The 27,877-nt window shown below is 44.5% G+C and overlaps 1 protein-coding gene across 1 annotated transcript in view; it reads right to left on the bottom strand.

Moving 5' to 3' along the window:
- Positions 1 to 27,877, bottom strand: part of PALMD (palmdelphin) — a 185,464-nt gene that overhangs the window by 44,256 nt on the left and 113,331 nt on the right. The window contains exons 4-5 of the mRNA XM_078644283.1: positions 7,175 to 7,289; positions 6,426 to 6,450 (exon numbers count right to left, since the gene is read on the bottom strand). Coding sequence (XP_078500409.1) covers positions 6,426 to 6,450; positions 7,175 to 7,289 — 140 coding nt within the window. The remainder of the gene's footprint in view (positions 1 to 6,425; positions 6,451 to 7,174; positions 7,290 to 27,877) is intronic.

The following is a 27,877-nucleotide window of genomic DNA, read 5'->3' as shown; positions in this document are numbered from 1 at the left end:
CATCATCTCCTTGTGTTTGCTTTGTTCACCCTAAGTTGGAAGGGTATGCCCAGACGTGGGTCCCTTTCTCACGTTGCCACTGGATTCATGCTAGCCTGGCTGATGAGGGCTGTTAGCCTGAAACCGTTCCCAGGATGCTTGTTTCCAGTTCAGGGAAGACCTGGCTTGGCAGTTTGGGCTGGACTGTTTCCATGAGGCACAGGGTCAAGACTGATTTGCATATAGCTGGGTCTGACCTAGGTGGCAAAGTGAGCTAAAGAATGATGATGGATTCAATCCAGATCTGTGACTGGGGGTGAGTGTCTGAAAAGTTTCAGCTCTCCGTCCATCATCTCCTTGAGTTTGCTTGTTCGCCCTAAGTTAGCAGGGTATGCCCAGACGTGGGTCCCTTGCTTACTTTGTCATTGGATTCATGCTAGCCTGGCAGATGAGGGCTGTTAGCCCGAAACCGGTCCCAGGTTGCTTGTTACTGGTTCAGAGACCTGGCTTGGCACTTCTGGCTGGACTGTTCCCATGAGGCACAGGGTCAAGACTGATTTGCATATTGCTGGGTCTGAACTGAGGTGGCAAAATGAACTAAAGAAAGATGATGGATTCAACCCAGATCAGTGACCTGGGGTGAGTGTCTGAAAAGTTTCAGTGCTCCGTCCATCTTCTCCTTGTGTTTGCTTTGTTCGCCCTAAGTTGTCAGGGTATGCCCAGACGTGGGCCCCTAGCTCATTTGCCACTGGATTCATGCTAGCCTGGCTGATGAGGGCTGTTAGCCCGAAACCAGTCCCAGGAAGCTTGTTTCCCATTCAGGGAAGACCTGGCTTGGCAGTTCGGGCTGAACTGTTCCCATGAGGCACAGGGTCAAAACTGATTTGTATATAGCTGGGTCAGAACTGAGGTGGCAAAATGAGCTAAAGAATGATGATGGATTCAACCCAGATCTGTGGGTGGGGGGGAGTGTCTGAAAAGTTTCAGCGCTGCGTCCATAATCTCCTTGTGTTTGCATAATAAATAGGAAGGGCAGTTTATTTACACATAATCATTCTTGCCCTGAACTATGTGGATCGGCATTAAGGGTCTTATTACGAGTTTGTCGGTCATTGGACCGCCGCATTGGCGTGGTGGCCCGAGCACGGTGAGCTCGATGGTCCAATCAATCAATCAATCATTCAATCAATCAATCAATCAAACAGGGATTGTAAAGCATGCTACTCACCCGTGAGGGTCTCAAGGCACTGTGGGGAGGGGGAGGGGGGTGATGCCGTCCGTTCAGTGGATGAGCCTGGTCTTGAGTGTCTTCCTGAAGACTTTGACGGAAGGGGACGTGTCTGAAGTCGATCAGAATCTTGTTCCAGGTCTTGGCCGTGATGTAAGAGAAGGATGCACGGGTGTTGGCGAGGTCGGCGATCGGAGGATTCTCTTGGGTATATGGAAGGAGATTCTCTTGTTGAGGTATTGGGGTCCGGTGTTGTGGAGGCATTTGTAGACGTGGGTGAGTATCTTAAATGGTATTCTCTTCTCAACGGGAAGCCAGTGGAGGTTCTGAAGGTGTTGGATGATGTGTTTGTCTCGAGGGATGCCCAGGACGAGTCTGGCTGCAGTGTTCTCTATGGTCTGGAGTTTGCGGAGCAGAGACTTGTTGATCCTGGTGTAGAGGGTGTTGCTGTAGTCCAGTCTGCTGGTTATGAGTCCATGGGTGACGGTCTTCCTCGATTCGGGGGGATCCATTTAAAGGGCTTTCGGAGAATGCGAAGGGTGTTGAAGCAGCTGGAGGCAATGGCGTTGACCTGTCAGGTCATGGAGAGGGAGGAGTTGAGTACAATGCTGAAGTTTCTGGCATGGTCCGTGGAGGTGGGAGGGCTGCTGAGGGCAATGGGCCACCAGGTGTTGCCCCATGCTGAGGGGAGGATCAGAGGACGAGGACCTCTGTCTTCTCTGAGTTGAGCTTCAGGCAGCTGCTACTCATCAAGGATGCGACGTCCTTTATTACTTCCTGGAAGTTGAGTCTGGTGGTGATGGGGACCTTGGTGAGGGAGAGGATGAGCTGGGTGTCGTCGGCATAGGATACTATGCTGAGTCCGTGCTGTCTGATGATGGCGGCAAGGGGGGCCGTTTAGATGGTGAAGAGCGTGGGGCTGAGTGACAATCCTTGGGTTACTCCGCAGTTAATTTCCGTAGGTTCAGAGAGGAAGGGTGGTAGTCTGATTCTTTGGGCTCTGCAGGTTCTTTGCGTTCTGCAGTCGTGGAGTCTGGTGGTGAGTGTGCGGTGGGAGACGGTGTTGAATGCTGCAGAGTGGTCGAGTAGGATAAGAGACGCGGTATGTCCTTGTCCGAGGAGGGTACAGATGTAATCTTTGGCAGAGAGTAGGGCGGTCTCAGTGCTGTAGTTGCTGCGGAATCCAGATTTGGAGGGGATGAGGATGGCGTTTTCTTCGATGAATTTTAGTTGGGTGTTGACAGTCTTCTCTGTGACTTTGGCCATGAAGGGGAGGAGGGAGATGGTTCGGTAGTTCTTGAGGTCCGTAGGATCTACTGAAGTTTTCTTGAGAAGGGATCTGACTTCTGCATCTTTCCAGTCATCAGAAAGAATGCCGGTCTTGAAGGTGGCGTTGATGGTGCATCGTAGTTCCGGAGAGATGGTGGTGGTGGCTCTGTGGAAGATGTTCAGGGGGCCGGGATCCATGGGGGTTCCTGAGTGGATGCCTTTCATGGTCGAGGTGGTGTCTTCGGTGGTGACTGGGGTTCAGGAGGAGATGGTGGGTTGGATGACGTTGCTGGAGTGGGAGGTGGTTTCGGAGTCAGGTGTCTGGTCCATTGAAGTTGTGGTAGAAGCCCTTGATTTTTAGATGGAAGTAGGATCGAAGCTTGTTGCAGAGGTCCTCGGGTGGGGTGATGGCTGTGGTTTCGCAGGGGGGCTTGGTGAATTCCTGGATGAAGCTGAAACGTTCCTTGGAGTTGCTGGAGTTGGCGATGATCTTGTTCTGAATTAAGGTCTTTTTGGTGATTCTGATGCATTGGTGGTATTTTGTCATTGGCGTTCTTGTAGGTGGTGTGGTTTTCCGATGTTTTGCTGTTTCTCCAGTTCTTCTCAAGATGTCTGCAGGTGCGTCTGGATTCTTGGAGGTTGGTGGTGAACCAGGTGGCCTTCCTGGGGCGGTCTCTGTTGGGTTTACGTAGGAGTGCAAGCTCGTCTGCGCAGCTGGAGATCCACATGTGGAGTTCTTTAGCTGCGAGGTTGGCGTCGGTCGAGGTGGTGGGGGTGTAGCAGTTGAGGGTGGAGTTCAGCTGCTCTTCAGTGACTTTGCTCCAGTTTCTTTGTGGAGGGCGGGTGGCAGGTTTGGGCTGTGAGGGTTTGTTCACAAGGAAGTGTACTCAGTGGTGGTCTGTCTATGGAGGTTGCGTGGTGTGGCTGAAGCAGATGTTGTTTCCTCGTGCCAAGATGGGGTTGCGGGTGTGTTCTGCCTTGTGGGCAGGCGTGTTGATGAGCTGTTTCAGTCTGATGTTGGTGAGGTTGTCCAGGAGGGTGGAGGAATCGGGGTCACTGGGGTTGTCGAGGTGGAAGTTCAGATCTCCGATGCGTACGTAGTCCATAAAGGCGATGGCGTGGGGTGCAATGAGCTCGGCGATGGTAATGGCCAATGAAGTGCGGGCCTGGGGGTCTGTAGGCGAGGGTGCCGCACAGTGTGGTTCTAGGGCTGGTCTGGATCTGTAAGTGGAGGTGTTCGTGGTGAAGGAGCCACTCAGGGTGGAGAGTTGGAGGAAACTTTTGTGTGCGATGTAGAGTCCTCCTCGTGGTAGTTGGAGCAGTCCTTCCTCTGGATCTTGTATCTGTCAGGGATGGCAGTGGAGATGTCGGGTGGAGGAGGCGTTTGTCCAGGTTTCCGTGAAGAAGGCGATGTCTGGCGAGAGGGTGTCGAGGAGGTTGCAGATCTCTATGACGTGTCTTTGCAGGGAGCGTACGTTGAGAAGGATGGACTTCAGGGCTTCGGCGGTGTTGGTGACCTGCATGGGGGCGGTGTCCAAGGGAGTGCAAAGTTTGGTGAAGGTCTGGCGGCAGTGGTGGCAGGAAAATTGACGGTGGGTGGTGTTTGCCGTGGACAGCTGGCAGCGGGTGTTTCTTCCCAGGTTGAGTGCGAGGAGGGGAGGGCAGAGTCGTAGCAGTAAGTGGTTGGAGATCCAGGGTCCCTGGTGCTTATCTCAGTTGGGTCATGGACAGGCGCAGACGGGTTTGCCTTTGGCACCCCGACGGCATGCCCTCTGCGTGCGTCTGCTGCGTGGCAGCCATTAAATAGGGAAGGGGGAGAGAAGCTCAGCTGGGAGGCGGTAGTGGGAACGGCAGGAGGGCGGGGCCCCGGGGGAGCAGTGGCGGGAAAAAGTAAACAAGCGAGTAAACGGGCGGGGAAGCCACAGAAAATTAACAAGCCTACAGGCATTGGCACAGAAAAAATAAGAGTATTACGGGCACAGGCACAAAAAAATTAACAATACTACGGGCACAGGCACAATACTAGGGGCGCAGGCACAGAAAATACAAGGAGACCGAGGAAGATACCAGGCAAACATGGGCACAACAAGGCAGACAGGCCACGAGCAGAGGCAGGCTCGAACACCTACCAGGTCTCTGTCGGCAGCAGCAGCACACCAGCGAAGCTGCTGGGGGAGAGGTCAGGTCCCTGACCAGAGGTCAGATGTCTTGCTTGCTCACCCCTGCAGCAGCCGCCATTGGAAATATGTACCTAAATTCTCACGCGAATCAAGTACATTGCAGCCGGTTGACTCTCAGTCTTGACACTGTATTACGAGTTGGGCGGATCAGCCATGTGAAGACTGCAACTGCACCACCAGCAGACCGCCAACCGCCCAATTCGCGGTTGGGGAAAGGCAGCCGCCATAGGGCGGTACAGGGGCGCTGCAACGCCATCCATATTTCGAGTAGCCTGATCCACAAGTGGACTGCTGCAGTCTGACGGAGGATTTGGGGTACTCACCACTTTCTTCTTCTTCCAGGCAGATTCCATATGTGGACCCCTTTCTCCAGGTCCCCCCTTCACAACAGGGTCTTCACCCTTAGGATTATGAACCTGTGGGCGGTGATATACAGATGACTATTTTTCGTTTCATATACCCATTACCAGGATTACCCACATATGGGCTGAACCCCGCTAACGGGTATATAGGTATTTTCCACATATATCATGCATTTGTGTGCATCTGACACATATGTAATCGAAATGCACACACAGGCATCAATATATTTGAGAAAAATACTCACCACAGTTGAAAGATCCCCGCCTCCACACCGCCGGCCTTATGGTCAACTCGTAATATGCGGGTCTTTGGTCTGCCAGCACCATGGGCTGCTGAGGGGGGCAGACGCGGTCCTACAGTGGTGGGACCTCCAAACTCGCAATAAGGCCCTTAGTATTCAGAAAACAACCAACTTAACATACCATGAACAGACCATAAAGACCTCGGCAACAGACAGACCTAAGGTGAATGGAGCTCTGCCTACATTGCAAGTGCACATGACAACTATCTTTAATCCTGTCATCCTTGAACCCAGTGGACATTAGCTCAATCATGTTGTTAGTGATTTGAAATGCGCATCTGCACATTCTCATATTTTGAAGGATCGGCCCTGTAAATTTGAAGAATCTAATTTCACAAGGATTGTGTTTATGCATACATTTTCAACTATTGCATGGAGCTCTTAAACGTGATCACACAAGTACTCATTCTGCTTGTGGAAATTGCTTGCTAAAGCCCTTTGAAATAATTAATCTCCCTCATCCACGGCAGATGTAGCATATTCTATATTGTAATGGTTTAAATAGTAAATTTACTGCATGACCAGGAACTACTAGAACAAAAGATAAGTCTACAGAAAAGCTTGGACATCAATTCACAAAAGTGCCAGGGGTAGCAGAAGTGACATCGCACACTCTTTGACCTTCAATTTCACTCACACATACATGCTTACACATACACGCACTCGCTCTCATATAAACACACCCCCACAAATATGCAAACAACATTCATTTCAAAGCATTTTTTACTAACCTCAGCTGTCAGTGATTGTCGTGCTCCAACTAATTGTACTCCATTTTTATTACACTAAAAGCGAAAAATATTATTCACTATCAGTTTAATAAGAAAATTGACAGAAAACAAGAAAAGGGAACCCCAATGGACGTCTGTAAGGATGAGCTAACTCTGTTTTCCTTGCACTGATTTTGTCACCTCTGAGGCCAAGGGTCACAAAGGCAGTGTCAGGTGTCTCAAGGAGCAACCCAGGGTTCGCCCCCTTTCATGCAAAAGAGCGAAACTGATGCTGGACTGTACAGTAATTATGGTTATGAAGGCAGTTAAAAGAAGGACACGTTTCTCAGACAGCAGAAAACTGAATACAAAATAAGGAGGGCACCGAAACATACCTTCTCGAACATCTGCCTTCACAGCCTGCAAGAAAGAGTAATAAAAAAAGAATATGCAGTTATTTACATATTTTAATTAGGCTGAAACAATGAAATGTACATGCTTCACTATACCTCCTGCAAAGATAACAGAAAAAATAATTTCTTCTAAATGAGACAGTTCAATCACATCCACTTTTTTTCTTATCAACGTAAAGCGCTAGATTTACCTAAACATTTAGTGCACAGTCTAGAGACTGCAGGCATCTTTTAGGGTTTACCAAGGCCTGAGGTACTCAGACCATATAACTCGCGCGCTGAGGTCTCTTCACTGGCTCCTGGTTCCTACTCTTATTGAGTTTAAGAACCCCCGCAAAGCCTAGCATGCTTAACATGGAAGACATTCTGCTTTCATGTGCAAGCAAATCATGGACTACATTTCATCCAGACCCTCAAGAATAGCCTCCTACATTCTCCTTGCCTCCTCTCCTTTCGCCATTACTACCGAATACCAAACCTTTTGGCTTTACCAGCGTTTTTTTTCTGTTGGTCCCAGAAATGCCACTGTGTGCATGCACGATTGATATCTTTAAATGGAATTTCAACTAATTGTAAGAAATTCTATTATAAGATATCTGCGGTGCGTGCGTGCATGTAATAAAGTTTTTACATTGCAGATGGCTCCTATGCTATGTGTTGTGACAGAGGCCTTTTAGAAAAACTACAACATAATTTTTTTATGGGGAAACAGAAGTCAGATTACACTTTACCCTGATTATATCTTCTGAAGTCCTCTCCACGGATTTAAGCTTTTTCAGGACCCTTACTTCCTTAGCGGATATTTGCAGCTCTTGCCTTTCAAGGTCTTCAATTTCTTGATCGAGTCTAAAAAACATAAAACATGGAATTAGTCTGAATGTGGGTGGATAATGGGGGTGTTAATCACATTGAATGCACTGCAGAAAAAATCAGTTGTGTAAAGCGTATTAATTTGTTTTTTCCTTCCCCTTGCGATTTGTACACTGCTGCTCTTCTTTAAACCACAGATCAATAGGATTATTTACAGTAACCTGCCTTATATTTCCCTATCTTCAATTGTTTCCCTTCATCCAAATTATCGTTTTGTCCTTACAATATACCCCATTCATACAGGTGCAATTTAATGATTCTTGACATCACCATTTATTACCATAGTGTTTTCAGGAAATTATTTGCATTCTGACTTGATGTGCCTCACCTAATCTTTAACTGTCACTTGACATCTATGTCTATTTCATTATTTCTAACACTTTCCTATCCATTTCAAAATTAATTAGTGCCCTAGTCTCCCTCACTGAATTCCCTCACCCAATATGGCCGCCGTAATTGCACAATTCATCGGAACCGGATATATTTAGTACTTGACTCCACACGCAAGCCAAATCCTTGCCATCGCGCACCTAGGAACACGTACTCGGCCATCGACGCCAGCAGCAGAGGTAAGCGCGAATTCACCCCGTATTCACACCAGGTAGGCACGAGTGGCCTTCTGTTTATTGATTATGACTTCACCATCTCCCTCTAGGTATCGTCCTCAGATATTACAAACCTGCTTTTATTCAAGAAAATTCTGCGGCACCACTTATTGTGGCATTGGCATTGACCACATCTTGTGCACGCTACGTATCCGGGCTCTCTGAGAGCCAAGGTAACATGAAGTAATTTATGAAACCACCACTGCCACTCCCTTTATTAGTTAGATCTAGTAGACACTGTTCCTCTGCCTCATGCCTTAATTGTTTGCGAAAATTGCAGAAACCGTTTTTGAAATAAAAGAATTACCCACTTTAAGGTAAGTTTCTCGTGCATGTTTCGGGAATTAATTCACTCAGTTTGGCAGCCACAGCATGCGCTGCTGCATCCACTTAACCACCTTATCGCAGTCAATTCCAGTAGTCTATACCACCACACAACTTTATACACACACCACCATTTTATTTTATTGAACGCCGCAAGTTCAGTCTCTCCATCACTCATTACATGGCGTTGTGCATTATACTCCTTGAATGCCATGAGGAACCGCACTACTGGACTACTCTTAGGTCTCACATCTTCCATGTACCAACTCATGGATCACTAAATGGAACTCCATTGCCCCTAACCACTCCTCTCAGTGCATGGTATCGTTCAACATCTGAGTTTTCAAACAAGCCTGATCACCTTCTTATGTAATGTAATGTAATGTAATGGTGTCTTGTAAAGCGCATGAATCACCCCACGTGGGGTATCTCCGCGCTGTAGACCGCTGGGGAACCCGTCCTGGCTTTCCCTGTGAGATGGTCCCTACTGGGTATCTCCAAGGTGAAACCAGGCATCCCCGGCGTATGTGGGGGGCCGTTGTGGAGATGAGGCAAGCTAATGCCTAGAGTTGCCGAGTGTGATCCCTGGTTAGAGTAGGCACCTAGGCGAGAATTATCGAGTCCACTGACCCTGGTCCAAGACCCTGCCGCGTCGGGAATTGAACCCTGGTCCCGAGCCGTCCTCTACTTCCGGGTCTGCCACCTCTAACCAGTGAGCCACACCACCCCACTACTTCTTACTACGTTCCTTCTGCCTTGTTTCCCCCTTCTTCTTTTTTACAGGCAGTACTTTAATATTCAGGCATGTTAATCCAACCGTCCTGATGATGATCCCATTAGTCTTTCAAAAGGGAGCAAAACGTCGTCGACCTATGGAATAGTTTCACGCAGATAACCATTGTCTTATATTGGTGTGATAACTATTATGGACAGCTTGTTTTGTATTTTCATTTAGTCAAAGCTTCCTTTTCCTTTGCTTTTTGCCTGAAAATCTTATTGTTTATTTGTTTGATCGCTTTGTTCTTATGTACTGGATGCAGGATTGTATCCCACTTTATTGTTGGTTGCTTCCGAAATTGTTGAAACATTCAATTGATTAAACTATGGGCCCGATTCACAGAACTAACTTAAGACAAAATCCTAAACTTACTACCATTTTGGTATTCACAGAAGGCACTTACCCATTTTGGTATTCACAGAAGGCACTTACTCATTTCGGTATTCACAGAAGTTAGGAGTCCTAACTTTAGGACTCCTAAATGCCTTCTGTGAATACCGAAAGTCTTAAAATTAGGATTTATCTCAATTTAGTAGTAGTAAAGTGAGGACTCCTAACTTTAGGACTTCTAAATGCCTTCTGTTAATACCAAAAGTCTTAAAAATTGGATTTTTCTTAATTTAGTAGGAGTAAAGTTAGGAGTCCTAACTTTTGGACTCCTAAATGCCTTCTGTGAATACTGAAAGTCGTAAAATTAGGATTTATCTCAATTTAGTAGTAGTAAAGTTAGGACTCCTAACTTTAGGACTCCTAAATGCCTTCTGTGCATACCGAAAGTCTTAAAAATTGGATTTTTCTCAATTTAGTAGTAGTAAAGTTAGGAGTCCTAACTTTAGGACTCCTAAATGCCTTCTGTGAATACCTAAAGTCTTAAAATTAGGATGTTTCTCAGTTTAGGAGTCCTAAAGTTAGGACTCCTAACTTTACTACTACTAAATTGAGAAAAATCCTAATTTTAAGACTTTCGGTATTCACAGAAGTCATTTAGGAGTCCTAAAGTTAGGAGTCCTAACTTTACTACTACTAAATTGAGAAAAATCCTAATTTTAAGACTTTCGGTATTCACAGAAGGCATTTAGGAGTCTTAAAGTTAGGACTCCTAACTTCTGTGAATACCGAAATGAGTAAGTGTCTTCTGTGAATACCAAAATGAGTAAGTGCCTTCTGTGAATACGAAAATGGTAGTAAGTTTAGGATTTTGTCTTAAGCTAGTTCTGTGAATCGGGCCCTATGTGTCCGGCTGGACACCGTGGAATATAGTACTTTTATGGTCTATATCTATCCTTTTTTGCTCTAAATGATTCTTTAAGGACCATTGTTACAATTTAATATTGACACCCAGGGTCCTTAACTACCTTTGTGGGTTCCCTTGTTCTCCTTAAATAAGTGCAAATCCTCACAGGAGAGGCAATGCGTTGATTATGCTTGGAGTTGCACCACACAGTAGAGGAGATGCATCAGTACTGCTGGGTTCACAGAAAGGCTGGTAGAGCACTTTCAGACCCATTTTTAATGGTTCTGTTTTTGGGGACGGCCCCACATGCCAGGGTTGAGCTCACAGTTTCAGAGTCCAGGTGCTTGTTATGAGAGATTAGCTCTTGTAATCACTCTGGGGTCCTGGGTATAGGTTGCAGGTCCTTCTCACCCATGCAAGAGGGCAGCAGACAACAGGTCAGCACAGCAGGCAGCAGTCCCTCAGGGCAGCAGTGCAGCTGAGTGGCAGTACTTTCAGAAGCACAGCAATCCCCCTTCCTGACAGAGCAGAGTCTTCTACAGGTCAAGAAGTGTACTGAAGAGTTGGTGTCTGAGGTCCAATATTTATACCAGATGCTTCCTTTGAAGTGGAAGAAGCTTCTAGAGGTTTCCCTTTGAAGTGCAAAATGTTCCTGCTTCCCGTGCCCTGGCTCCAGACTAAATATAGAGGGTATTCAGCCCTTTGTGTGGAGGAAGGATATAGCTTATTCAAGTGTAAGTCTGGTCTGTGCCCAGCTTCGCCCTCCCATACTGCCTGTGATGGCCCATCCAGGCACACCTAATCTCTCTAATGCAAGTGACTGTCTAGGAGGAATTCACAAAGCACAATTGTCAGTTACACCCAGTCATGTGACCCAGAGACAGGCTACAGGCACTAAATAGTAAATGCAGGAAAATGCCAACTTTCTAAAAGTGGTACAAAAGGGGTTGGTGATGGATGGAGCATCTGAACCAATCAAACACTCACACCCAGTCAACAGATCTGGGTTTAATCCATCACCGTTCTTTAGCCCACTCTGCCACCCCAGTTCAGACATGGCCATATGCAAATAAGTCTGACCCTGTGCCTCATGGGAACAGTCCAGCGCAAACTGCCAAGCCATGCCTTCCCTGGACCGGAAACAAGCTTCCTAGGACCGGTGTCTGACATTTCAGCCGTCTTCAGCCAGGCTTGCTTGAATCCAGTGGCAAAGTGAGCAAGGGACTCACGTCTGAGCATACCCTGCCAACTTATGGCAAACAAAGCGGTACAAAAGGGGGTGGTTATGGACGGAGCATCTGAGCCAATCAAACACTCACACCCAGTCAACAGATCTGGGTTCAATCCATCACCGTTCTTTAGCCCAGTCTGCCACCCCAGTTCAGACATGGCCATATGCAAATCAGTCTGACCCTGTGCCTCATGGGAACAGTTCAGCTCGAACTGCCAAGCCATGCCTTTCCTGGACCAGAAACAAGCTTCCTAGGACCAGTTTCTGGCATTTCAGCCATCTTCAGCCAGGCTTGCTTGAACCCAGTCCCATTGTAGTGCTCAGCTGCAAGTCCTTGAATAGAACCAACGGCTCAAATTAAGCACTGCACTAACGGTAGAATTCATAATATAAATATTCATATCATAAGGTATTTTTATCCACGAAAGTGGTAGGAAAAACACTGGCAAATAGTGTGTCTCTGGAGGGGCAAAATCGAGCCTCGTGACCTAGCTCTATTTGGCCTAACTCCCCATCCCTTTGTGCCACACCAGGAGCAGACACAGAAAAACACACCCTTGTTACACCTACAAACATTAATTTTCTTGATCACATTTAATTGTGTTAACGCGGGATTTCTGGTCTATAGTTATAGATCTAGATCCCAACTCAGGTCGACTGAACCGTTGGTACCTGTCATTGAGTAAAAGGCAATCCACTACTAGGTCAAACAGTTAAGGACTTACACCACTCTAAAGAACCACTTACTAAGAATAAGTTTTAAAAGTTTATTTCAAAGCCAAAGTTAACTGGAGATACAAACATCTCAAAATAAGGTTCAAAAGATATACGGGTATCAATACAAACAGGAATTTTCTAAATGTTCTTAATCGGCAGAAGAATATCACCAAAACCAATTCCAGAATCACTAAAGTTGCAAGAATAGACACAAGCTGTAGCTTGGAAGTCATTTACAGAAAGGAAAATTCAGGTTAAACTGTCCCTACACTAGACTAAGTGACATCCCTACTTAACAGAATCTTTACCTAAAAAGGTGTCAGCCGTGGTGACTTCCAAAAAAGATCACACACTTCCCTTAGTCTTCGTTGTGAATCGAAGTCTTGCAGTTCCCTATCTGCCTACCCATCCGCTCTCTTAGGTTCCTCAGATCATCTGCCCTAACTCCACCCAGGGGTGCTGTCCCTAATGCAAAATCACATTTACAATAGAAACGCCCCTTAGAGACGCCCCTCACGTGGTGTTGGTTCTGGTATGTTCTGTGCTGATACTCCTCTGGACCCTTCGTTAGAGTTGACCTTGCTACCCAGGCTCCTCTCCGGCAGGCCGGTGCCCCCCAGGAAATTCCTGAAGACTCCTCCAGGCCTGTGCCTGATTCCCGAGACAAAAATCTATTCATCACTCTCTTGATTAAAACCCCCACGCACCTGCAAACTGACACTTGTACTGTGGGCCCCAAATTCCGACCTCCACCGTATCTTCTAAGTCGTAAACCATAGAGCAGGCTCCACAGTTTGTGCCTAACACGACCTTTCTCTAACGAGCACATGCAGATCAAAGAAACGGCTTTTGTCTATTCAGGCCTATTAGAATTACATGAAACGAGCCTATGCACTCTACAAATCTTAACTTATTTGTCTAAACAGTATTCTAATTTATTACACACAATGATTATATGAAACACTTCTATAAAACATATATTTCAGTTCTATGATCAATAATACTTTGAACTACAATAACATTAAAATCCCTTCTCATGTGAAAGTGTAACAGCATCTTTCGTTTCCTGTGAACTGCCATGTGGCCTACACATCTCTACGTTTAGCAGAATTACATTTTCTTCTACAACAGCCACATAACATAGGATTCCAACATCATTCTAACATTTCTACACAATTCTACATTAGGTTTTCACACTGATATATGTATTCTTATTCTAGTTAAACACTCTTATGTATTTGCACTCTATAAATTCGACACTCCTACATAATTTTTACTAGACTAATACAACGTGCTTGTAAATATGGTACACTTCTACAATTTTTCCCAAATTGCGCTCTCTCAATTGTACAGCAGTGTTGTTTCCTTAAACTCTTTAAACACGACTATGTATGCGTATGTATTTACCTAAATGTACATATATCGATATATATTCATACATACATGCAAAGCCACATTTAAACATTTGAAGGAAATATGTATATATATAGATTTTATGCGTATGTCTATATCCTTCGTTGGTGGCCTAACCAGTTTTATATGTAGCCTAATGTGTGCGAACCCCTTCCCCCTCCCAGATTGCTAGTGACGCCACTGCTGGCAAGTACGAGACAAGTATTGTTTTGACTGTAGCTATGTAGACGAGCAGCTGTCTCAACAGTCTTAGAGGCTTCGGGAGGATGTCGGCAACGTTAAGTACATAAGACCCTGCGGAGAAGAAAACGTGCATTGTAAGCAACCATTACCAGAAAACATCTCGATGGATGTACCTGCGGGGCGCCGCAGACTCCCCCCTGCTTCATTGTTTGAGCACGGCGCCGCCATGTTTTGTAAGGTTCCGTAATGATACTAGAATCGCAAATAAAAGCTGAGCACAAACAGAGTGAAAAGGGTTTATATTTTTTTCCAGGCCTAGTCTGCGAAACACTTCTTTGTCAAATAAGCTGTTCTCAGAAATGTGGCAAGAAAGACTAGGCGGACAGCTATTACACCACGGCAAGCAAGGGCTTGAAAAAGACACGAAAGAGGAAAATGGTTCCCATCTTCTCTTAGAGGTGCACCTACAACTTAGAAACTGAGCATTTGTTACAGAGAAAAATGCGCTCAGTTGAGAGAAAGGTGATGAGCAGTGGTTGGAGGTTTTGATGAAAAAAGAAGGGAATTTACAGAAATGAAAAATACTGCCTAGACAAATCAAGCAATCATCACTATAACTAGAAAAATGTAATGGCCCTGAATTCACAAGGTATGTGCCCGCCTTCGTTTATATTATGTGTACACATACCCGTATTTCGAGTGTAAATTCACTAAACGAGAAGGTGTTTCACTTTCGTGTAATCCATCCTGGGAGTTGTCCGGTGACGCAACCACCGGGAGCAGGGCGTGGATGAGGGTGGAGATTGAAGGGCCCTGGGGCAGGGTTGCCTCACCGAGGGAGGCGCGGGATGGGTTTTTTGAGTCAGAAACATTTCTTAAGGGAAGGTCGCTTGAGGCCTGTGCCCTTGACTGAAATCCGTAGTTCAACTGCCTCACAATTACTGAGGAAGCTATGCCAGAAGCATCATGTGAGAACACGGTGGGACTGGGAGAGGAAATAGATTCGGGCAGCAAATTAAATCAGATAGCTAAATAGTGGCTCACAATTACAAATCAGGGCAGTTTTAAAATTGTTAAGACAAGCTGCGTAGGTGTTTTGCAAGGTATGGGAGACTGCAGGCAATGTTTGTGGTAATATCGGAGAAATCACCAGTAAACACTGTCCCACCAAGCCATAAGACACTCCCACAAACAGCCCAAAAAAACACAGCCCATAGCCTAACCTTTCAGACATCCCTGAGCGCACTGCCTGTTCAGGCCGGTCTGACCCTGCGTGAGAAGGTGAAACTCCAGCCCGGCCTTTCATAGAAGGAGCTACTGAGGCCTTGTTGGCCATCCTAGCCATAAACTCTCCCAGGTCATGACAGTTCATCTCAGCCAATGTATGCTCTTCTGCCAACAGCAGTTAGAATGCTAGGACTTGTGGGATCAAAGATAAAGCATGCGAAGTGAGGCTACTACAGGTTCAATCATGGATAGCGCGTAGGCCAGTCAGAAGGGGGACACAGGGTTCATTAGTGCCCAGCCCCTCCACATTTTGAAGGCACACTTGTACTGCAACTTTTAATTACAGATTTTTAAGGTTAGGCTGCCTTATTTGTTAATGAGGAGGCAGCTAACATCGTTGACAAAACTAGACGAATGAATAGATTTATAAAGCACAAGTTGCTGGCATGAACCTAAGATCTACTAACAGGAAAGAAAGGTGGCAAAGGAGCAAGACTACTATGGAGGCGAAAATAGACATTTCTTGATATATTTCCGAAAAAAGAAGGAAGTGGGGAATTTTACGAGTATAACCAGGAAGTGAGTTCCACAGTTTTGCTGACACAGGAGAAAGACCCTGGTGCAGTATTAGCACTTTCTGATCTTACGGATCTTTACAATATGAAGTGAAGTAAAAGGGCGAGAGCTTCACAGGGTATATGATAGGAATTTCTCCTTCAGACGGATAAGGCCAAAGTTTTGTATCACTTTGCGTGTAAAGCAAAAAGGACGCACTTCTGTACTAAAATCCAGTGTAAGTCATGAAGGATTGTTTTAATAGAAGATTTAGGGAGACCAAGAACAATCCAGCAGTTGTTTTCTGCACATTCTTTTACCATTGAAGGAGATACTGAGGGCCCCTGGTGCCAAGCATTAACATAAACAATTCTGGAGGAACACAGTCAGTGCTAGGATCGTTATCTTTTGTGACAAAAGAGGAATAACTGGAAGTGGAAAGTGCCCGAAGTATCTTTAAACAGGTTGCCCACACATGATTAATGTGGGCAGCAAAATAAAGTAGGTTATCAAACCTAATGCCTAGATTCTTTGTTGAAACAGCAGGAAGAGGAACTGCTAAGTTCTGAGAAGCTTAATTTTGGAGACCAGCCAATTGAGTTTCCGACACATCAGAACCTCAATTTTTTCATCATTTAACGTCAGACAATCGGACCTCATCTATATCCTGACTTCTGTCATGCATTGCAGAAACTTTGGGGCAGTTTTAGAGTTAGGAGAGGATAACTCCATTGCAACAGCATAGATCCTTATGTTACCTGCAGGTCACAAGTTACAAACTTCTAGTATAGCTGAGTGAGTTATGCTCTGGCGTGTAGGAGCTGGCAGGCATACGTTCAGAATCTTGCTGGTTTCTCAATCTTTCTTTATTCTAAGGTTACTGGAAACGTGCATTTAAATATTTTTTAGTGTAGTTACTCATATGGACAATTTCTTTTTTTTAATTCAAAGGATTTTATTGTTTCTAGAAATGTACCCATATATTTGACATTCTTGTAGTGCATGCACATTCCATACACAGCACCAAAAAGCCAAAAAGGTATCTTCAAACAATAGTATATCTCAGTGAAATGACTAACTGAGTGTCTTTGTTTCCTCAATGATGTTAAGGTGCTGAAATCCAGCTCACTCTAAACCAGGATAAGACTCGAACCAAACGAGTGCTGGTGGCCCTTTGAGTGAAGCATTTGTGTTTGGAGCTGAAAATAGGCTTCTTTCACTCCCTTGTGGTTGCTGCTCTGAACACAAAGCATACAAAGTGCTGGCACCACTGAATGTGTCCTCCTGGAGTCTGCAAATCGCATCATGACACTTTTGACCCATGATCCAGCTGGAGGCCCCTCTTTCCCACCACTGCCTGTGTTTCTTTGTGCTTCTGGTGCTTGTTGTTGTTTTTATCATTTATAGATGGAGAGCACCACTAACCAGACTGTATGCAAAAAACAAGACTTGCTGTAGTACTCACAAGTGAAAAGGGATCTCCCTTGTATGTATTCCATCCAGCTCATAAGGGGATTGTAAAGTGGAGCGCTCTGCACCGACAGCAGAAGAATGTTTAATGTATTATACAAAGAATTCATAACTTCGCATTTATCTGTCTTTGGAGGAATGCAAGCAACAGAGAAGTGCTAATTATGTAATCAAAGCAGAACTCTGCTATATTTTGGCTCCAGCAGTAAACATCACTCATGAATAAAGCTGTCGGCCTTAGGCAGTGATTTCAGTTGGCAGCCTGTTTCTTTAGGTATTATTCAGAAAGTGTGAGCAAAGCATGGATTTTTAATTTGGCTATGACAGACATTCGTTTGTTTTTGTCTAGCTTTGGTATTTAGAAGCATAGTTATCATTTTCTATGGTCCTGAAGCTGGTTCTGCCCACGGGTGGGAACATTCCCCAATTTTAACAAAACTCCCAATATTTGCGTAGTTTGTAAAGTTCGCTGAGATTCTAAAATTCACTTGCTTGAGCGGTTTTCAGCATAGAAGCAGATCACACAATACAGTTTTCAAAAATTTTAAAGCAATTTTCTCAGGGTAATTTGCTGCATTTTATTCACATAAACATATTAATAGCATGTTTTTTCATCTATTTAACGCGCTGGATTTTCACAAAGGTTGCAAAGATTTTTTTAAATGTATTATGAATACTTTAATTTGTTAAAAGAATAGAAACAAATCAACTATTCCATCGTTTCATTACAAATCGATAAACTTCCTAATGAAATCACAACATTTATTAAGACCCTCCAACGAAAAAAATGGCAGATCCGATCATAAATTCATAATAGAACAAATGTTCGACTCATTATTGGCAAAATCACAATTATTTAATAATTAATCAATACAAGTTCACCTTTCCCTTGCTCTACAGCAACACGAATTTAGGGACAATGTTTTATTTTCTATAATGACAAAGTCTCTAAATCTAGCCCCGATGTCTAGACCATCCCACACTCATGTCACTTCAACCATATGATAATGATAATGATAATGCTATTTATAAAGCGCACACATACCAAAATGGTGTCCATAACCTTAACCAACGGTAACTGGCTCCACATGGGTCCACCTAAACCAGCGGTCACTGGCTCAACCTGAGTCCCATGGGTTTCCGGACACTTTCACATAAATCACCGGGATAAAAATCTTGGTAAAAAACTTTGCAAGCTGGCAGTCTCCTATTTTTTCAATATCTCCTTCAGCTACTTATCGAATGGCATAGAAACATGTGCATTAGTATGAGGTATTCCTTGAAATATTGTGAAATTAAGTATTGCAAAAAGCAACTAGAAATAAACTTCGTGCATCCACTTCAGTCAGGCTAATCGCGACATGAATTTCTGCAAGTAAATTATTCGTAGGATAATTCATTTGCATTGACAATGCACGAGGTCAGTCAATAGGTTTTTTCAACTCTATGTTTTCAATGTTTTCATTTTACCTGGGGCAGCAATAAGCCGATCTGTTAATGTGCCAAACCCAACGTCCATTGCTCTCAAACTGTATCGGTGCCAAAAGACGGAAAGTTCCACGATCCGGCAGAATATGTCTATGATTGTTGAACATCTCTGAAAGTAAGCTTTCGTTTGCTGACACAGCTACAGAGAAACTACTATTGTCTTGGATCAGGAATGACTGTGTAAATCAGATTTATTTGAATTCATGGTGTATTATGCAGATATCCTGAACATTTATGTAACCAGCCTGGAAATCCTAAAAGAACAAAGACAATTGTTTTGTGCGTTAATCCCAAAATAACACAAACAATTGTTTTGTGGTTTCCCTACAACAAAAAGTGTAACAATCTATGCATCTTGTGTCCTGATTTGCAGCTTAGAGTAAGAGCATACCAAAGAATGCACACAAGGACCACTCTAGGTATTTCAACCAATTATAATATTTCTACATCATAATATTGTCCATGATAAAACCTAGTGCACATGACACGGTGCAAAGTATATATATATATATATATATATATATATATATATATATATATATATATATATATATATATATATATATATATATTTATATATATATATATATATATATATATATATATATGTATATGTATATAGTACCTACTGGCAGTCCCCAGTAGGTAGATATAGTTAGGACCTACTTTCCATAGGAAATCCGCAACATTCTATTTGGAATAACTTTGGCGACGGTTGACGAATCTTCACGAAATTTTCAAAACTCGTGGGGCGCTCCGGTCCGCTCTATCCTCAAAGTTTGGGGGTGATTCGTCAAGCGGGGGCTGAGAAAAAAGGGAGCCCCAAAACATGTTTTCCCCATGCAATGTCCCATAGGACCTTCAGCCACAGCTACAGCCTGAACTGCTGAACGGAATTACACCAAATTTGGCAAAGAGGTAGTCCTTGGTTCAGACTTGTGCCTTTTGCTTATATGGTGTAAATCCATTCAGTAGTTCCTGAGAAAATGACAGTTAAAAGCATATATATATCTATGGGCGTGGTGGATCCACGTATCCTAAGTGCACCCTGCCGTGTACGAGCTGTATTCTAATTGGCGGTCAACACTCCAAATCAGGAAGTGTTGGCAGGCATTGTGTGCCTCGGTAGAACAACGGCACAAGAAATCAGCAAAAGAAACGCGCAAAACACGCAAAGGGGGCAGGGTAGACACGCCCTGACCCCCTAGGCCTGCAGGGGGTCCCACAAGGACCCCCAAGGCCCCAATTATTTTTTTAATTTAAATCGCGGGATGCGTGTAGTATCTGCGCAGCTCGCTGCTGAAGAAAAAACGAAGCGCGGGCTCCCGTGCTTCATTTATAATTAGAACCCGGGGGGGCCAAGTCCCGGGGGCCTTATATTATACCGCCACCCCCTGGGGCTTTATTATAAATTGTGGGCCCCGGGACCACCACCCCCGGGGCTTTCATCAGAAGTGGGTGGGGGTGCTCAAGCCCCCCCCACACAGGTTTTCTTATTTAAAAAAAAAAGCCCCAGGGACCGCCACCCCGGGGCCTTTTGCTAATGTTTGCGGGGGGCTCACGGCTACCCCGCATACCCCAGGGACCGCCACCTCCCCGAGCAATAAGTTGTTAATTTGGGGGTCTGTTATGGACCCCCAAGCCTCGGGGACCACCACCCCTGGGACTTTTCAAATGATGGGAGGGGGGCCGTGCGACCCCCCTCCTGGAGCCCTGGATGGCCTTGGGGACCGCCACCCCCCAGGGCCGGCTCCTGCAGTGTCCCGGGGTGCCCACCCCCGGGACACTGCCGTCTGCAATGACAGGGCGGGAGCCTCATGGGTCCCACCCTGTCATTGCAAACTGCTTTGCTAATTGGAAGAGAGAGCAGGAAACCTGCTCTCTCTTCCAAATAGCAAAGCAGATTGCTTTTCCACATGGGGAGCAGCATGTTAGCTGCTCCCCATGTGGAAAAGCAATGCCGGCTTCCGCAGGATGTGGGGAGCCGGCTGGGACCGTGGGGGGATTTGGGACCCCCCAACGGTCCCCAGGGGGATGGGGTCACCAGGGCTATTAGTGGCCCGGGAGGGAGGCCACACGGCCCCCCTCCCCAAATAATAAAAAAAAAAAGGCTGGCCCCGGGAAATGGGGTCCCCGGGGCCATAAGTGGCCACAGGAGGGGGGCAAGGCAGCCCCCCTCCAAATAAAAAAAAATGAAAAAAAGGCCCATGTCCCGGGGATGGGGTCCCCGGAGCAGATTATGACCTTAGGAGGGGGGGCACACGGCCCCCTTTCCAATGTTTTATTTACAAAAAAAAATTGGGGCCAGACCCTGTCGGATGGGGTCCCCAGGGCCCCAAAAATAGAAAAAAAATGGGGGGGCTACACAGCCCCCCTTCTTAAAAACAAAATAAAACAAAAAAAGGGATCGCGGCCGGAGACCACGCCCCCTCATTGCACCACGCTGCAAACGCGCCCCCTGGTGTGTTTGCAAAGGGGGAACAAATTCCCCTTGAATACTGGGGTTCCCTGGGGGCCAACTAGCCCACCAGGTATCTCCAGTATGCGCCAGGGAGCTGCGTTGCAGAGAAGTGTTCTGAGGCCACGCCCCTTTTTACACCTCTCTGCAACGCAGCTCTGTGGCACTTACTGGAGGTAGCTGGTGGGCTAGTTGCACCCCACGGACCCTCAGTATTCAAGGGGAGTTAATCCCCCAACTTAAAACGTGCCCTGTGGCGCGGTTTAAGTTGGGGAATTAATTACTTGTCAATACTGAGGATCCCTGGGGCCAACTAGCCCACCAGGTACCTCCAGTAAGCACCACGGAGCTGCGTTGCAGAGTGTTGTAAAAAGGGGCGTGGCCTCAACACCTCTCTGCAACGCAGCCTCCTGGCGCATACTGGAGGTACCTGGTGGGCTAGTTGGCCCCCAGGGACCCACAGGATTGAGGAGGAATTAATTCTCTAACTTAAACCGTGCCACAGGATGTGTTTGCACACATATCACCTCAGGCTTCGCCCCTTCCTTCACCACTGTGCAAGCGCGCCCTGTGGCGCGTTTCAAGTTGGGGAACTAATTTCTCTTTCAATACTGAGGGTCCCTGAGGGCCAAATAGCCCAACAGGATCTCCAGTATGCGCCAGGGAGCCGCGTTGCAGACAGCTGTTCAGAGGCCACGCCCCTTTTCACACCTCTCTGCAACGCAGCTCTGTGGCGCCTACTGGAGGTACCTAGTGGGCTAATTTGACCCTAGGGACCCTTAGGATTGAAGGGGACCTAATCTCTTAACTCAGAACGGTGACAGGGCGCGTTTACACAGTGGTGAAAGGAGGGGACGGGGCCTGACATGATGTGTGCAAACACGCCCTGTGGCACGTTTTAAGTTCGGGAAAAAAATGCCACTTCAAACCTGAGGGACCATGGGGGCCAAGTAGCACACCAGGTGCTTCCAGGAAGCGCCACTGCGCTGCGTTGCAGAGAGATGGTGCAGACCGTGCCCCTTTTTACATCTCTCTGCTACGCAGCTCTGTGGAACTTACTGGATGTACTACGAATTCCTATTTACTCACCTGTTATAAGGAAAGACCTCAGTGGTGCATCTTTGAGACCAGTACTGATCCTGAAAAGTAATTCTAACCATACTTACCAGTAACCTGAATTTCCTTCCATAGTCTAACATTGACTGGTTTCACTTGGAAATTCTTCTAAGTGTGGAGTTTTGGAACTTTTAAATATTCACCTAAAATCATCCGAACAACAAATTCCGATTTACTCACCTGCTATCAGGAGAGAACACAATGCTGCATCTTTTAGCTCAGCACTGACCCTGAAAAGTAATTCTAACCATACTTACTAGTAACTTGTATTTCCTTCCATAGGAATCCATTGTCTGGTTTTCACCAGAAAAGTTTCTAAGTGTCTATTTTCACAAACTAAAAATATTCCTAAAAATCGCCTGTATGACTTAAACGCATTCTTTCAACTGTTTACAGGAGATGCACCAGTGCTGGATCCAGGATCCACCACTGAGTAAGAAAAAGTAATGATAACACTACTTATCTGGTAATCCACCACTGAGTAAGAAAAAGTAACGATAACACTACTTACCTGCTATGTGAATTTCCTCCGATAGGATAACATTGGTGATTCTATGTGAAAAAGTTTCTAAGTGTCAACTTTTAAAATACAATAATATTCCTTAAAAGTCACTACTGTAAGCAAAACGCTTTTACTCAACGGGTTACAGGAGATGTCCCAGGACTGAATCTAGGATCCAGTCCTGTGGTTAGAAAAGTAATCCATAAAGTAACTAATTGCATTTAACTAGAAATTCACATTGAGCTAAATGTTGCATTGTGTTTGAAATTGAGTTGCCCATTGCAACAACTGTAACTATTGTACTTAAAAGTCTATTGCTTATTTGCAAAGTATTTAAACTAAAGTAATTCATTCTGAGAAAGTATATTTTGTAAAGTAATGTATAATGTAATTATAACGTAAAATTAAAAAAAAAATGTCTAAAAAGAAATAGTTTAAAAAACTGTAGTAAATTATCAAGAAAATAAATATAACAGTTAATACATTTAAAAGTTGTCATTTACAAAACCTTTAAATTCACTGAAAAAAATAGGTTTCAGATATGTTATAGTTAGAAATTAGCATTTAAAAAACCTTTGAATTTCACAAAAAAAAACATAGGTTTTAGGGGTGTTATAGTTAGCTGGACATTTCACTCGTACAAAACCATTGAAATTCTTCTGATATAGTTAGTTGTACTCACTATATCTCGCGCGCCCGCAATCCACTGCTGATGATGTCACATATTACATCATTCATGACATGGTCAGTGACATCACTGATGACATCTCAAATGACATCACTGAAGACATCATCCACGTGACAATCAGATACACCTCATCATACACTAGTATAACCTTTCATCACTCACTGTAAAATACAGAGTACCCTATTTGAATCCATTGACACACCAATACAAGTTTCTAAAAACCCACTCAGTGATTCCTAGATTTATACACACATCTAATCACTTACCTATAGATTCACTCATACATGCTGTCAATGATCAATAGAACACTATCAAATATACTTATACACCTATATCGACATTGACTGACAGACTGACAGTGGGCATAAATGTGGCATCCCAAGTACCTTTTCAGATCACTTCTGGACCTATGCAAGTACAGAAGAGGACTGGACCTGATTTCTGTGACTGGACCTGCTCTCCTTCTTGACAAAGAAGTGGACTCCAAGAGTCATAAGGCTGACTTCCTGTCTGGGCTGCAGGGACATAACAAGCTCCAAAGAGTCTTTTCCTGCATTCCCAGCTGACCAGTTCCTACTGAACCTACCCAGAACCCAGCTGCTGCCCTCTACTGAGTGAGTCTTGAGCCCCAAGGGCTGTCCCCAAGGTCCTGGACCATTGACTGGTGTCGATGCGTACAGGTCCTAAAATTTCCTGAAACCTGGGACTTGGAATCTTTTTGCTCTGAGAACCAATGGAAGACTAGAACAAACAGTCAAGCTGGTCTGATGAAGGTTTATTGCCCGAAGGTCAAAGATCCAGGTTGCTCCAGCTACGTTGTTCTCTACAGGAGCAAATCTGATCCAGCGGGACTTTGTGGAGAAGGTGTCCAGACTCGTGGAATCGCCTTTAGCTACAGCTTGCAGCTTTACCCACTGGATGAATTGAAAGCTAAAAAATAATGACTATTGTGGAATCGCCTTTAGCTACAGCCTGCAGCTTTGCCCCGCTGGATGAATCCAAGAAAAAAAAAATGACTACGTCCAAAGGAAGAAGTACTCACTGGGCAAATGCACAAAAAGTATGTGGTCAGAGAGGGACCTTCTTTGGGTATGAAATTCAAATTTCTCCCACTTTAAGCTTTTTAAAAAAAATTCTATTTAGAGTTTTATATAGCGCAAACGAGTCCCATAGATATCGGGTATCAGAGCACTTTACGTAGCACCAGTTTCGTTACACCAGGACAGATTCATTTTTGTTAGGCACAGGGTGATTAAGTGATTTTCCCAGAATCACAGGATGTTGAGCAATGTTGCAGAGACTTGAACCTGGTTCCCCAGCTTCGAAGTCGACTGCTCTAGCCGTAAGGCTACATCCTCTCCCGACTTTCCCACCAAAAGTCAACAGCTTCACCAAGACCTTGTCCAATGGCTATCCGACAACAAGGAATCCTCTCCAGCCACAGTCTGCGCCTTGCCCTGCTGAGGATTTTTTACTTCTATTCCAGAGACAAATTAAGAAGGTAAAACTAATCATTGGGATGAACCTGGTCCCTGTATCTTACCCAAAGTCCACCGCGATCAGTGTTAACTTTTGACTTTGACCCGGTTAGGCGCAACCAAATGACCACTGTTGGCACTTAATGTTTTTCAGAGATATTTTGAACCTCATAACTCTGGTTCTACTTATTAGATTTTTGTTTTGATGTCATTTTATTTATTAAAAGTTACTCTGTTCTTCTCAATTATTTTGGGATTTGTCTTGTGTTCCGATTTATTACTCTATGAATACTTCATACATATTTACACATTGCTGTAGATAAGGCTGACTGCTTTTGTACGAAGCTACCAGAGGCTTAAGAATGGGTTTATTTAGTGATATTTATGGTTCATCCTGACATGGATTGTGATTATTTGAGGTAGGTTCTCAAACCCCTCAACTAATACTCCAGTCTCTTACACATTGCAAGTTACAAACAAACCTAATGCTTACAGAATACATAAAGTGGACTTTGATTCCAGGCATTTCAAACACTGGAATTTTTCAACCAGCATCTTTCAGCCAATCTCTTGAGGCTTTGTGAATCAAGTATTTGGCATTCACAGTGGAGCATTCTCTCATCTAATGCTATTGGATGTTTGAGTGTATCCTGCCTCCAGTTGAGTGCTTGCATCAAACTGCCCGAGTGGCTACTTTTACCACTGTATCCCACTGTCTGATGCTGCTCTCTCCTGCATATTTCATTCTAATGTTTTAACACTGCATATGTGAGCAAATTAACCAAAAACCCCTTGACCTTGCCAATTCTTGATACATTTATTTGTTCCTAGATAGCCTGAAAAAAAGATAGCCATTGGTGCACTTCTGCATATATATGTAAACAACTTCAATGTATTTATTAATTTCTTTGATTTGTTTGTAAAGAATGTCATACAGCTGGTAGTGGCTTCAGAGCACATGGAGACTGCAGTCACTAGATGGGTGTATGAAAACAAGGCATGAAGCAGTAGATTTTAAGGTAATTGCATTTCTCCAGTTTGCCACTGTAGATACCAGTGGCGGTCCATGCCAGTAAACGCGGAGATGCGGGCAGAGCAGGAGGGGGGAAACCGACGGATGACGAAATAGGGAATATTAAATAAATAAATAATACCTATTCTGTAATTTGTTGACTTCCCCCACTGCCTAACCCCGACTCACCTCCCCACCGCACTTACCTGCATGGACCGCTGCTGGTAGATAGAATATTAATGCTTGCGGAGAATCAAGAAGGTGGCGACCACACTTGAAATTATTACCCAGTGTCTCACCTGGGATGTCGGACAACACAAGAGTGCATTGAAAATGATCCTTTTGAAAATGAAATATTCCATAATTGTTTTTTAATTCCAACATCCAAAGGCTGTAAAAGGGGGATGATCTACACATACATGACATTTAAAACATCATATGCCTGATGTGAGTTTGTTCCTCACTCTGTCTATTGTTTTATCAGTCCTAATATTTGGCTAAACCTGTCTCTAGCCAAACTTAAAAGACAGGATTGCATTCATTATGTACACTTGCACTGGGATAACTTCAGTTCTACAAGATTCTGCTGCCACTTTTCCTGATGAAATCGTCTTTCCTCGATTTACCTATCTGCTCTTACATACCCTCATGTACACCAATACTGAATCCAGAAATTGCATATTTTTTCTAGGGGTGGACAGAACTCGCAGAGTTTCGCTCTGTGGAATTCCATGGAGTTACTTAAAAACTCAGCAAGATCCTGTGGAGTTCTGCCAAAGGGCGGAAAATAATATGCGCAGCCATTCAAGTTGATTTTGCTGCAGTTTGAGTAGTAAGTCTATTTGAGTGTTAGGAAATCTACTCACTCGGATGGCAGCCCTCTGACTGTGACCAGCCGCATTAGAAAATCATGCAAAGGGGCTCCCAGCTTGCATTTTCTGGAGCCTAGCGGGAGAAAAATTCCACCTTGCGGGGACTATCGGAATTCAGCCAGACTCTGCGTTAAATAGTAACGTGGAGAGACCAAATTTCCACCATTTTCGCAGGTGGAACGAAACATTCCGCCCACCCCTAATTTCTTCTACCTACAAACCATTTGTTAGTTGTGTTAACAGTTCAACCTTAAGAAAATGTTTTACTGTAGGAAATGCATTTCTGGACAGTTCTCAGGTTTAGATGACTGTTACACTCCAAATAGCCAAAGGGCCCCAGGGTGTAACACTCCAAATAACCAAAGGGCCCCAGGGTGTAACTGGTGTTCAAGGGCCCTATGCCACCTCGAACAACCATTTTAGCTCCTACAGCTGCAGTAGTACGGTTGCACCTACTGCTGAATTTGTATCTTCCTTTACACATATATGTGGATATATCTGAACAGTTTTGAGAACTAACATTGTAGCTTCTGCCCTTTAGAATTTCTGGTTGCGCTGTGTGGATAGTTTTTTTACAGTATCACATGGCATAGATCAGGTTGGGGAGGTAGTCATTACACACAAATATCTGATGCTGTTATTATAAACTCATACATTAAATTATTAATGTTAGAAGCAAATGCATTCTGAGTAGCGAAATGCTAGCTCTCAGGAGAGTAGTTAAGCACATACATGCCAACTTTTCAACTTCATTTAAAACCAGAGAAATGCATGGCCTCCATTAGGCGGGCTTGTTGCAGATTATTTTGGGGAGAATATTGCACAATGGCGTGCTTCTTTCATTCTCACACAGTGCTCTCTCTCGTTGTTAGTCTTAATGGCTGCTCTTTTCTATTGTCAGTCTGTTTCACTGTCGAATTGCTGACCAAATTCATGTCTCCTGGGATATAAGCCTAACCGAAGTGTAATAAATGTGATCAGCAGTGTCATATCCCTGTGATCTGAATTATTTTCTTCATTGATAATTCCCAGCCTCTTCCATTGCCACTCTCACCTTTGATTTCATGTCTTATGTGTCTACCTTTGCTCTCTCCCTTGTGCTCCCTCGGTGTATTTTTATCGCCGTATTATGCCTCTTTTGATTTGGTAATCCCATGTAGGCATTTGATGAAAGTAGTGTGCAAAGGTAGTAGAATATCTAAACATTCTTGAT

The sequence above is a fragment of the Lissotriton helveticus genome, chromosome 1_1, assembly GCF_964261635.1.
Source record: "Lissotriton helveticus chromosome 1_1, aLisHel1.1, whole genome shotgun sequence".
In the NCBI taxonomy this organism is placed as follows: Eukaryota; Metazoa; Chordata; class Amphibia; order Caudata; family Salamandridae; genus Lissotriton; species Lissotriton helveticus.
This window is presented reverse-complemented; position numbering and strand designations above follow the sequence as displayed.